Source organism: Hippichthys cyanospilos, chromosome 8 (assembly GCF_059441005.1).
Source record: "Hippichthys cyanospilos isolate Australia breed blue-spotted pipefish chromosome 8, RoL_Hcya_1.0, whole genome shotgun sequence".
NCBI classification, from domain to species: Eukaryota; Metazoa; Chordata; class Actinopteri; order Syngnathiformes; family Syngnathidae; genus Hippichthys; species Hippichthys cyanospilos.
Genome location: NC_142376.1, coordinates 19,363,506 through 19,377,005, shown reverse-complemented (window position 1 = coordinate 19,377,005; position 13,500 = coordinate 19,363,506). Strand labels below are relative to the sequence as shown.

Here is a 13,500-nt window from a genome sequence, read left to right as displayed (position 1 = left end):
GGAGCGGAGGTTCTCATCGGCTTTTTGCATTGTCGGAATATGATAAACTCAGGCACATGTTTATCTTTGCTGTGTTAGAAGAGGAGCAACTACAGACACAATGATCTTGGTGCAAGGGAAAACACTCAATACTGAAGATCTGAATGCTACAATGGTTGTGAAATTCAGAATTCCACAAAATTCTCACATTTATTACAACTGGATTCATGCTAGGCCGTGTATTTTTACAATCCTTCTATAAATACCGCCGCAATCACCCTTTTTCCCTCTGAGGTGCCATTTTAGCTGGTGAGTAGCTAGGATTGGTCATTAACTGATAGCCAACCATCGGCAACAGAGCCTAATTTTGAAGTTGCCGGAGAAAGCAGGGTCAAATTCTTAAGATGATGCAGTTAAGTTCCAGATTGCTATTAGGAGTGGTGGAAGCATAAAAAGGATCAAGTGGTAAACGGGAGATATGCAATATAGGGTGTCAGAGTGTATTTCACTCCAGTACGAGATGATACATCATCATCAGCCACGGGCAGAACAGAACTGAGTGTAATTTGAGAGCTTGCTAACTGATAGCTGGCCTTCCCATAAACCTCTTGCTGCCACATGAATTACCATTTGTTACAAAAAGCTGTTTCTTGTGTACAGTATGATCTTTTTACACTTGAATGATTATGTAATCAACTTGAAATGGAAAAGAAAAGTACTTGAAATGCATTTGACATTTAATTTTTATGGCGTTATCCCTTTCCGCTTTTTCCATCAAAGTTTGAGTATTTGAATATTTCTTGTATTACGATACTGTATTACTTATAGTGGCGAAAATATATCAATATCAATTCTTAAAACAATTGATCAATTCTTTTGATGTGGCACGATGTTTTTGTTTTTTTTTTTTCCCAAACACTCAGCATCCACTTCAACCTGTTGAGCCTGGAAGGGGGCTCCTCCCACCTGTGGGACAAGGTTGCTTATTTTCCCCAATTGGGGTTTTTGAGTTTTTCCTTCCCCTTCTGGGAGTTTTGTTCAGGGGATGCTGTTGTGTATTTATGATGAAAAGAAGTCTCTGTATGACTTCTTTTCGCCTGTGAAGTCCTTTGAGACTTTGGTGATATAAATAAACTTGATTTCATTTTATCATAATTTCGTCACATGTGACTTCATGTGTCATGTAAGATCTCATCATAGTGCGGGAACAACCTAGAAGGCAAAGACAGTCACAGGGATGTGTATTTCATAAGTTTACAAGGTGGTTTTTCCACTTAATACAGTTAGACAGACAAATTTTATATCGTCCTTGCAGATGTTAATGTTTCTGTAACACATAACTTATAACACCTACTACTCTAATTCACAAAAAATATTTCAATAGTTCTGCAGAACTTGATTGGAATATAATGTTTGTGGATTTTTTATCATAACCTTGATTTTTAAGAACTGATGGTCCATGTATATATATATATATATATATATATATATATATATATATATATATATATATATATATATATATATATATATATATATATGTGTGTTTCGACAAAACCAGGCTTATGTCACGGGTTGTCGACAATTTTTTTTTTGACGGATTTCTATTTTGGAATTTCTACAAAAAGAACGTCATGAAGGTCTTTCATTTGGCAAAAAGCCCAAAGTCAAAAGGTTCAAATTGTAATCAAAGTGAATGAAAATAAGGGATTAGTGTGCGCACCGTTGAAAGATGAATGTGCCAAAACGTGTTATTTGCAAGACAAGATATTTTTATGAGCTAATATTCAAATTGCAGTAACTTTGTCGATTTTTGAGCTAGCTCCAATGGGGTGGGGGGGTGGGGGCATTTCAGATTTGTCCCTCCTTATGTTTTCACAGCACAACAACTTTGACTGTCGGTGGTTAAAGAAGCTACACACAGACACCTAGTGCAATGCTGTCATTGAGCCATGTTAAGATGTTTGTGTTTACACATAAAACAATGCAAAATGTTTGCGGTATTTGTCGCACATTGAGCGCTTACCCGAGCAGCTGAATTCGTGTTTCTGAACCTCAGCCACATTGAGCCCTTTGAGCTCGGGCGGTGCCGTGCACTGAGTGAACAGACCAATGGTAGGCCGTTGTCTGAGCCACTGGGCCAACCAGGCCAGATGACAGTCACAGTTGAGATTGTTGGAGTGGAGACGGCTGTAAAAGAACCAAAAAAAGGAAGAAACTGAGCTATTTGAAGATCTTTTCTGCCTCAATTGCCAGTCAACTTGACAGTGAGCGAAGACACAAATAGCACACGTGTCTCTGAGACACCGTGAGCAAACTCACAAAATAAAACGTTACATGAATGACTGTAAATGCGACATTCTGGACAAGGGAGAAGAGCTTTCCAAACCAGACACTCCAAACATGGCATTCCTGGAATGCTGCGTTTGTCGAGAATAACTATCGTTGGTGTTTGGAGCGTGTATCCATGTGCACAGACGCTGACAGTACACACACACATAGAAGCTATAAAATGTAACCCCACAGGGAGAAAAGAAGTCCTGAAAACTACCACAAGCCATTTGATGCATGGTTCAGAGTGTCTCAGCTGCCATGATTGGTTTCATTTGCACATAATTCTACATTTAGTAATCACATCATTGCACACTACACAAAAGGCTCAAGGGGCTATTTGCGTCTACAAGGGCCAGTAGTTGTTGTGTTTAGATGCGGGGGGATAATGGCTCCTGGCTTTTTCACAGACCCCCTCCCACCCCCCAATCACTGTCTGGAACAAAAGACCATTTCAGTCCTTTCTCTACAGAGACCATTTACAGTGTTATTTCAAACACAGTAAATACAGTAGATGACACTCACAAGGTTCGCAGTTTGGGCATGTGGTTGAAGCTGGAAACGGGGATGCTGCTGATGTTGTTGTTGTTCAGAGTCCTGCGAGAACCAAAAAGAAAAATGGTTGAGCATTGAGCTCGACATATTCTTCACGAAGCGTTTTGCTGTGGTTTTAGATCTATTATGTCCAGTGGTGGCACCCCACTGTGATTATAACACCTCATTCCGCACAGATGGAGAAAAGCCTCTACACCTCCCATGCACACCCACGGGCGAGCATGCAAATACACATGAGTCGCACTCCCAATCCTCCCTACGTGCAGCCCAATTCACACACAGACCCTGAGCATCAGCTGCAGACAGGGAATCAGGTCATTTCGATCAACCTAATAACCATATTCCAACTTTACCATAATTCAAACCCCCCCGGCACCTCCATATTCGAACATAACCTGACCCCCCCCCCCCCCCCAAAAAAAAAAAACCTATACAAACACCCCCCAATCCCCACTTACACCATTATGACAACCTATCACTACATCTGCAATCCATCCACACCATGAAAGCAGCCTTTAATGGCTTTTTTGGTCCCCCCCAACCCCCTCAAAAAGAGAAAAAAAAAGCAGTCTTTTACATTAAAAATAACAAGCTGCTGAAGCCCCCATGGCCCAATCTACACTGGAGACTTCTTTGTTTAAGGGGGAGCGTTGTTTAAGGGGGAGACAAAAGGCTTGCAAATATGTATGTTGTTGATTAGTTCTTTTCTTAAAAAAAAAAAAAAGAAAAGAAAAAAATAAGCACCAAAATAGAATTGGGTCCAGGACCAAATGGTTGTTGGTGAGAGCTCTGTTGTCAAGATGACAAGATGACCCCGGGATGGAAGCGGGTACAATAAGGAGGGGGTGTTTATGTGATAGAGGAGAATTTTGCTGTCAACTGTGTGGAACAATGAGTTAATGGCGGTTGGGCCCTCACGATGCATACCCCCTCAAGGGGCACACATGGGGGTTTTTGAGGCGAGGGCCACTATAATTATGTGTATACATTAGTTCTGGTTATTAGCGCTAGTAAAACAATGTCTTCATTTCACTGAGCCTTTTAATGGAATGACATTAGTTTGGAAGGAGATACTCACAGCACTTCCAAGCCTCGCAAAGCTCGGAAGGCGCCATCCTCGATGCAGCCGATGTGGTTTTTATCCAGCTGACTGGAAGACAAAGAGTAGGGCTTGTTAGGAAATGCACAAAAATCATCCTGCATGCTGCTTATTATAGTCTAACCCGTAAGCAGCACACTGATGGACTACGGTGAATCAATAATATTCATCTAAGCTCATGCATCCCCAAGAGTGGACAGATGAGGCGGAGAGTGGCTTACAGTTTGTTAATCATTATTATCATGTGTGAATATGGTGCATGTACCTACAAAGATAATTAAATCACTTCCTACATGAGGCATCTTGATGCATTCAAGGTAGCCATTATTCTTCTCAATAACAATGATACACTGGCCGCTTGACACGTATGCATAATGAGCTACTTTTACTGTGGACCATAATGCATATACAATTTGCCTGTTTTCGTACTGACAGAAGATTTTGTAATGTTTGTCATGCTTTTCTATTGGGTGTGATTCTTGAAAAGAAATTTAAAGCAATTTGATATGTTGATTGCATTATACTGATAGAAAGCATAGCATACAATTAAGGTTTTGATGCAAACAGACCTAATATACCCTTCTAACTTTCTACTGTGAATATCACATTACAGGTCATGTCACTCACCACAGATACAAAGTACAGTACAATAAATTTCAGACTATAACCTGCAACTTTTTTTCTCATGCTTTGAAAAATGTGGCTTACAATCCAGTATGGTGTATCTGAAGTTTTATTGAACCAGCCACGACAGGTCAATCTCCACCAATAATTTATGGTAGGCTTTCCATCAGATGTGTTACTGTTATGGTGGTGCAGTACTCCAACAATCTGAGTGTATCGGGGTTACGATGAAAATAGGTTGGTGCTGCTCTTTTTTCTAAACGTGGGGGTATCCTTATTTTGTGTTGAAGGCATAATGTTGCTGTAACCAGGCATTTTGGAAAAAAAAAAATGTTAAAGTGAAAAAAAAAAAAAAAGATGTTCTGTAAATGTTTTGTTGGTGAGGCTTATAATCAGATTTCTTCCGTGCTCCAAAAGTGTGACTTTATGCTGCATTAGGGTTTCTCCCTGTGTGTTTACTCCATGGAGAAATTGATGTTTTCAAGTTAGGTGATGATGATTGGTTTGGTTGGGTGGTTTTTACTTTTCCCTATGGTGAGTGCCCCACCCCTCCCCCAGTGAATATTTGGTACTTTTGTACTGAAAAGACCCAGTTATTGCAAAGATAGCATGCGCAGAACAAAAATCACTAACAGGTTCAAAAGTGGGAACCTGAATGCAGTTAAATGACCGCATATTCAGGTTAAAAAAAGGGGTAACTGAAGATTCTTATTCAGGTTTTTAAAAACTTGAATATGCACTTCATTAAGTTACTGTGTGTATTTACACGGTATTTCAATACCTGAATATTGCCAATATTCATGTTTAAAAGGGTTATTGACTACCTGATCATTTTTTGTATCAGTATTTATACATGAAGTTAACTGGTCAAGTACACTCACAGGTTTTTGATGTCTGTAGCTCCTCTGAAAGCTTTTCTTGGGATGGACTGGATGAGGTTCTCGCTCAGATCCCTGCAAAAACAAGACGTTGACATGCTATTAACAGTTGGACATTATCCATAAATATATTGTAGTGGCTTACAAAATATGACAATTTTCTCAAAGGCCAACTCCTACTCAATTTCTGTTCTGAAAAACAATGTATGTATTGGTTCTCTTGTTAAATTCAAATTTCTTTATTCGGTGAATTGATTTAGGCTTTTGTTTCATCAAATGTTTTTCCCTAAGGCATAGCGTCAAAACCTCAAATAAGTATTGAGAATAATTTTACAATGTCCACATGATTCAGTGTCATCTCATTTCAGCTTTAGGTTAATGGCTGTGCTATGCCCATTCACAGGTTTTAGGTTCCCTGCATTGAGCTAGCACACAAAGACCAAACAAATTGCATGACACAGGCCAGTGAAAGGTTGTCACTGAGCCTGATTCATTAGGGAAACTGCTGCCTGAAAGGACATAATTGTTGGGCATTGGGATGCATGTGTGTTCAGAATGTAATGTTGGAGAGCAATGTGTGGAAAATTAGTGCATAAGGGACGAAAGTGAAAGTAACCAACGTTTTAATTAGGACAGTCCTTTAGTCTGCATTCAAAATGATTTGCTAACCTCTTTCAGAAAGGCCCCGGCTCGTCTTCGGCACATACGGCACCACAAAACTGTGAGTCTTGACAAACATACTAATGCGCACGCGTGAGGCGCCCACAGTGCGGACACAAGTAAACAGGCTTCTTACAGGCATACTTAAAAGATGCTTGAGCGTGACCGCAAATTCCACAATCTATAAATCTAGATGACACAAGTGCTCCACAGGAGTCTTGGATGAATCTTGCTTGTTTAATGTGTACGTATCTTACAGCATTCAATGGCATGAAGTTTTTTTCATGAGCAAAGGTGCTCAAGGGGATACATTATAGTCTTAAAAATGATCACAAGGACACCATTCATTGCAGATGTGTTTTTGTAACGGCATTCCGGTGATCATAACATGATATGCCCAAAATAAGAATAGAGGTTACATTGTGCAACGCAACTTTATTTCAAAACAATTAAAAACACGTTTTGGCTCGTACACAACAATTTACCTTATCTATCATTGTCAGTAGATCTGCATACGAGTCATTTCCTCCAAGGGCAATTCTTTTAGCAGAGAGGTAACCATTGTTTATTGAACCTTTTCCAAAATATTAAAAGGCTCCATGTTTCCTTCCAAGGGGCATTGGGAAGCGGAACCACAGACTCTGACTTAGAGCAAAGGACTTCATTGTTGTCTTTTTTCGACATCAATTTATAATAACTCCACGAGATTAAGGCTTTTGGGCGAACTAACCTTGTACAGTATTTGATGAGTCATTCTTCCATACAAACAGGTGATATTATGGAATGATAGTAAATCACTGAGTCACTGTATGAGGATACATTATAGTTGCATTGGAAATAGGATGGGGCAAAAATACGGGGAAGATATTACTACAACATTAGGTGCTTATGTAGTGAAATCCAAGCCATGCTGTAAAACATCCCCAATCCTATTAACATGCTATAACACGATTGGCTGGAGACAACTACTCCCACTTTTTGTCCCGTTTGACTGAATTAGCAGTTGTGGAAAGTAGCTTCATAGACGAGAGCCCGTATGGCGCGCCAAGAAAACAATTGTCCCCTTTCGCTGTCCTCTTTCTCACTTCTGCTTTTAAAACCTTTCTCCCTTTGTCCTCTGTGTTCATTTGGAGAATAATCATAGCGGTCATGATTTGGAGTCAGCAGTCTTCTTTGCATTGACAGTTCCAACTAAATTTGGCTCAGCAAGACTTCTGCATTTACACATTCTTAAAACGGCAAACAGAACATTTCTGTGGGGGTGCATGCTGTATTTTACATAGTCTGTGGTTGCCACACTCTGACTCGTTTTTGTTCTTTTCCAAGGCTTAGCTGACTCAGTTTGGAAGCGGGCGTTTTGACGTTGCTGATTAGTTTGGAAGTCGATTTTCAGGGAAACATGAACTACCTAAAATAAGGCACAATTATAGTGCTCACCACAACGATGGATATGGGGCACCATGGTCAGCGGGTTAATCTAAAGTTGCAATGCTTCAAAATGTATACAGTGCTCGAGCACTCAAAATAGACATGTTACAGTTAACAAGCAATCTGGCATTGTTATTGAAGACCAAAACATGTCACTTCCACTTAGGGGCCCCTGAAAAACAGTGAACTTAAAAAAAAAAAGTATATATATATATATATATATATATATATATATATATATATATATATATATATATATATATATATATATATATATATATATATATATATATGTGCACAGATAGAGTGTAGGAATCACATCAACCGGCTTGAGAAGACGAGTGTAGCTTTCGCGTCTTATTGTATGTCCGACTCAATCATATGCATAACCTAAAAATGACACATTCTTTTAGGTGAGGATAGATAAGCAATTAATTTGAATTACATTGTTGGTGTAGAGACTGAATTCCTTTGTACACCAAGAAACCTGGCATGCACATGATGGCACCTTTAGTCAATTTTGCAGATCAATTTTGCAGATCTGTATGAATAGATCATGCTACTAGGTTGGCGATGTGTAAACGAACATCAAACATATCTAGTTCCTCATCTTTCTAATGTGCTATTGAACCAAATGTGTTTTTTATGTGTTGGTTTTGAAAGACAACCTTTGGCATGTCTGGCTTTCAAAATGTGGGATTAAACAGGAGCAAAGCGCAGACACTGTCAGGTAAAAGAAACAGGAGCAAAGGTCGTAACCTGTAGACGTCACTCTACTTGTACAACTCTGTTCTGCTGAAATGGCACAACGGAAACTATCAGATGCTTGCGGCGTTTGCATGATCTCTAGACCATTTGGCTCCAGTTTAAGCCTTTAGGCCTTGAATGGATTGTGGGGAAGATATGGGGTTGCAAACACAAGGGGATGTTTGAAAGTTTTTTTTTTTTTTTTTTTTTTTTTTAAACAGGTGTGTGAACTGAGTGTGGTTATGCCAGACCTGGTATCCATTTTCCTAAATACACAATATACCCCGAAGTGGGCACTTAGTTCATTAGGAAGCCAGGCTCTCCATAGGTGATGCTGCTCACAGTTCATTCCTTGTAGCCTTTAAGACGGGCTTGCACATATGTTTTTAGGTATGCCTTAGCTATATAGATTTCATTCTTTGTATAACGACTCCTGTGAATATTGGACTTCAAACAATTGCATTGTTTGGCACTGATAAGACTGTTTACAAGAATCCCTGACATAATTAGCAACGCTATCAGACATACTGTAGCTCAAGGCGCCTGGTCTGTAGATTAGCCTCATGTTGAAAAGTAGTGTCTGGTTCATGTCTGATTCACATCATTAACCTCCGATCTCTATCTCGGTAAGCTGCATAAATAGCGCTCACAACACTGATTCTTCTCTTCAGCATGGTAGAACATGTTTAATGTAGTTGCATAAGTTCCACCAATCACAATATTTATTACCTACGCCAAGTAGGTGAATCCTGGGTTTTGTGTCTGTGCATGTGCACTGTGGTAAATCCTGGTTTTGTGTCTATGAAAATTATGTAACAAGGTGAAGGATCAAACTGATTTGTGCTCCACTTTATGAACAGCTGGGACTGGTTCAAACAAACAACCTATTAAATTTTTATAAGCAAATCAAACATCCATTTATCCTGCCTTTCCAAAGATTATGATGCGAAATTGTGGCTGAAATTGTCACAGCGTATTTACTAATCTAACCGTTGTTTATCATTGCGGGTGATTTACAGTGGTGTTGAGCTGCACTGTATCATACAATACTCAAAACTGAGACCTTTAGATTAAAAAAAAAATAAAAATAAAGAATGTAATGAAACTATCTTTTCGATGGCAGAAATGACATAGAATATAGTGTCATTGTCACATTAAAAGTTTGGAAAAAAAAAAGAATTACATTTTTTGTCAATATTTAGATCTCGAATTGCTTGTAAAAAAGACGGACGGTTTGAATCGTACGCCCACAAAAGAATGGCTTACATGAACCCTTGTGGGCATGAGACACAGAGGTCATGAGAACTCGAGGATCGGTGAGCATCATTATTTGAGGTTGCAGAGGGCGAAAGAGTTATTTCGGACCGAAAAAGACAAATAGGCCAGACTTCACCAGTGAAAAGCCTCAGGGCATCTGGCTTTGTGGTGTGGGAGTCTGTGGCTACATATAGTATATGTAACGTTTAAATGAAAACATCATAAATGAAACAACTACATTGACATATGCATTCCACGCCAAGACATACAATTGCATCTTTCAAAGCCTTATGATTTCACAATCTTTGCCGTCACAGTTGGTTGCAAATTGTGGTTGACACAAACGCTCAAATAATGGATGGACTGATCTGGCTTTTTGATGGATTGCTTTTATTGTTTTTAACTGTATACTGCCATTTAGGGATGCATGAGAACACACTGATCATTTCACCGTGTGTATGCTTGCACTTTTTGGGGGGGGGCTAGCTTCTACGGATTCCTTCTGAATAGGGTAATTACCTCTAAAACTAGTAGTTTTTTTTAAGAACAAATGTGAGGATAAAAAAACAACATTTTTAATAAGGTAAAATATAATAAAGAAGTGTCTTTGTGAGGCTTTGCCGCAGCTGTCTGTCAGCATATTGAATACTTGGGTTTTGGAAAATAACCTGAAAGTAAAGGATGGAAAACTTTCAACAAGAATGCTTGATTTTTTTTCCAAAGCGGTGCAGTCTTGGCTCAGTTTTCCTAAAGCTGCTTTCTCAACCACTCTCATTTCACTTGCCTATTACTACCTTTTTGTTTTGTATTTTGAGATCTTATTTTGATGTGACGTTCATCCAATTTTTGTCTTGTAAAGCATGATAAAATTAGGTTTGATAAAACAACAAAATTTAATGTTCAGTAAAAGTCATACTTATCGAAATTGCAAACCAATACACACAGGGTGCCTTTTCAAGTGTGTTCAAACATTGTTTATTTTCCACATTTCTTGAATTGATTGCGTGATAAGTGACCTTGCCAACACACTTAATTTTTTTCAAGGAGTGAAAATGACAGAAAGCAGGCACGGGAATGTGTCTGATTACGTTCTCATTAAGTCAGTTAATGGGGTGTGTGGGGGCTGTTAAAAGTAGTGGTAGTGTGCTGCCACTAACTGCTAACTACTTTCTTCCTCCTTTACAGAAATAAAGTAAGAAAAAGTTACACATGAAAATCACGGCGCAAACATGAGCTTCTCAATGTGACATTGTACCAGTAAAAGATTGAAGAAACACCCAATGCATGAATGAGTAATGGTTTTAGATTAAAAAAGACAAAACATGACCACAAATTATTTGGGAATAGCTTACTAATTTTCTACACGTACTGTATATTTCCATTAGTCTATTTCAAATGCTAAGGACTTGGTGGAATTTCAGGACAAGATTTATTGTAGATGGTAATTTCTTCGAGGGATATGAACAAAAAGGAGGTGCGACTGATAAGCTGTGTGTAGATGCGTCAAAGGACTGATACAAAAATCCAACTCCAAAATGGGTTGGAAGGCACAGTAGAAATGTAAATTATTTAATGGATATAATGATTAGAAGACTAAAATGTTCAGGTTGTGTTAGATGCTCTTTTTGTAGGTTAGAAGCCGTAGGAAGAGAGATACTGTAGTGATAATTGGATGGAGTACTGTAGGTCTAGGAGTCAGTTAGGAAGCAGTTTATTTTTAGGTAGATAGGTAACTAGCTAGCAAGGCTATTTGGTTAAGTGCTGACAGTCAATCAGTGGCTAGGTTTGTAAATGGGCACATAGAGTATGTTGGTATGCTGTAGAAAAAAGTCTGAATGATTTGTTTGAGTAGGTTAGCGAAAGTAGTTTAAACATTACAAGGTAGGACGTTAACAATGGCATAATCAGACCTGGCATGGAAGCGTGCCTCCTCTATTAGCGTTGCTTTGAAGAGGCAGCCAAACGCAGAGAAATGTTCACAGGCACGAATTAAGCAATTACATGGAAGTAATAGAAGTAACTAAATTACAGTACTCATATTAACTCTTCATTGCCCCACATACCTGAAGTTTCAGTGTATAAAGAACCATTTGTTAAGAGAAGATGTGTAGACATTTTGTTGGCTGCGATACAAAGACCTGCAGAGAGGAATAAAGCTGCAGTGTCAAGCACATGAAAAAAAAAAGAGGAGGTGTTAAGAGTGGGGGGGATAATGTTTAGGGAGGTGAGGATTCAAGCTGCAGGGCCTTTGGGTATGGTCCAAAACACAGGTGTGTGTGTGGCCCAGAAAGAGTGAATAAGTGTTTCTGTGTGTGGTCAAGACAATCTCGCCACCCTCTTTTGTCATTCTTTTCTCTCCACACATTCTCTTTTGCGCTATGTAAATTATAAACATGCCTTCTGGTTGTCTTCTTTCTGTCTCTGTGTTTAGGTCTGACGTTAAAGCACATCCACATGTAGCAATGCTTGTACTCGGGGGGGGGGGGGGGGGGGGGGGGGGGGTAAAGCAACAATACTCAAACAAACTACATGAATAAAAAGAAACTAAAAAGAAGCAATACAACAAGATGTTATTTCAGGGATGATACCGATAAAGATTATTGGTGGTCAAGGTGGTACATGACTGATTACTTGGAGCCGATATTAATCTTCAGTGACATTTTAGTGTCAAAAATGATAAACTTTTGACTGCTGGAAAGACGTTAAAGACATGTTTACAATTTTTTTAAAATCTTGGATGAAAAAGATCGAGATATCCTTGTGAAATTTTAGCAAAAAAAGAAAACTGGATTGTAGTGAGTAAACAGTTCCCTATAATTTTCTAGTTGATAACATTTTTTAAAGTTCACTCAGCATTGTTTCTATTTCACACAAAATGAGCATTTAAATAAAAGTTCTCAGAAGTCAACAGCGTCACCAGCTAGTAGATTTTTAAAAAAGGTAGTTGATATTCATCAAAATGCCAAATATTGGCACTGATAATCGGCATGGTTAATTATTAATTTATCTCTACAGAATATATGAATGCAATAAGCAGTAATAGAAGTACGCATCGATGCATTTAGGAAAAAAAATGTTCCATCAGACTTTAAATAAAGCTTTTTGCCGACAAATGCAGCGATAGCAATGTATTTGGCCAAAAAGTGTTTCAATAAATTGTGCATACATAGGTAGTTGAGAATTAAATGAACACGAGTGATACAAAATATAAATAATGGGATGACAAATATGCATGGACAAATTACACCGTTCACAATAAATTTGGGATTTTGTGAGAGAATTAGTGGATATCCAACATGGTATTTGTTTCCTTTCAGAGATTTTTGGGATGGGAGGATTTGTTATTGGGGTGATAGACAGCTCCACTTGTGTTTTCCATAAAATAGACTCACTGCATACAGTGTTCCTGCACTCATGCCATTAACAATATCCTTAACTTATTGTGAACCCTGTATATGTAAACAAGATACTGTACCATACTATGCATTAATCAGAGGTCTCCAACCTTTTCATCGCCACGTAGCCTGAGATTTTTAGTGTGTGTGTGTGTGTGTGTGTGTGTGTGTGTTTCAAATTACATTGATTAAATCAATCACACAACTGAATTACAAATGCTGCCCATTTCAATATAGAATGTGAATTGGATGCAAATGAGAACTTATCAATGCAAAACCTTTGCAAATGCTATCATAATATACCAAAGGGAAATACCTGGCACAAACAAAAATGCTAATGAGCTAAACACATATAAGGCAGCACTATATAACAAACTGTGGTTAAGAACTAACACGAGCGAGCATGTTATCCAAAGTCATAGGTTATTGGATCAACAAACAATTTTTGGGCATATTATCATACATCAACATTCCTACAAAGTACAACTTGCAGACACTGATGGACCAGATTTCAGAGAGACAGAACAACGTGGGTGTCAACGACAGT

General features: G+C 38.5%; 1 protein-coding gene across 4 annotated transcripts in view; it reads right to left on the bottom strand.

The window, feature by feature from the left end:
- The window catches only part of slit1a (slit homolog 1a (Drosophila)), a 116,176-nt gene that overhangs the window by 46,750 nt on the left and 55,926 nt on the right, over positions 1-13,500 (bottom strand). For all 4 annotated transcript variants that reach the window (XM_088421355.1, XM_088421357.1, XM_088421356.1 and 1 more), the window contains exons 5-8: positions 5,470-5,541; positions 3,944-4,015; positions 2,836-2,907; positions 2,006-2,169 (exon numbers count right to left, since the gene is read on the bottom strand). In XM_088421355.1, the coding sequence (XP_088277481.1) occupies positions 2,006-2,169; positions 2,836-2,907; positions 3,944-4,015; positions 5,470-5,541 (380 nt within the window). The remainder of the gene's footprint in view (positions 1-2,005; positions 2,170-2,835; positions 2,908-3,943; positions 4,016-5,469; positions 5,542-13,500) is intronic.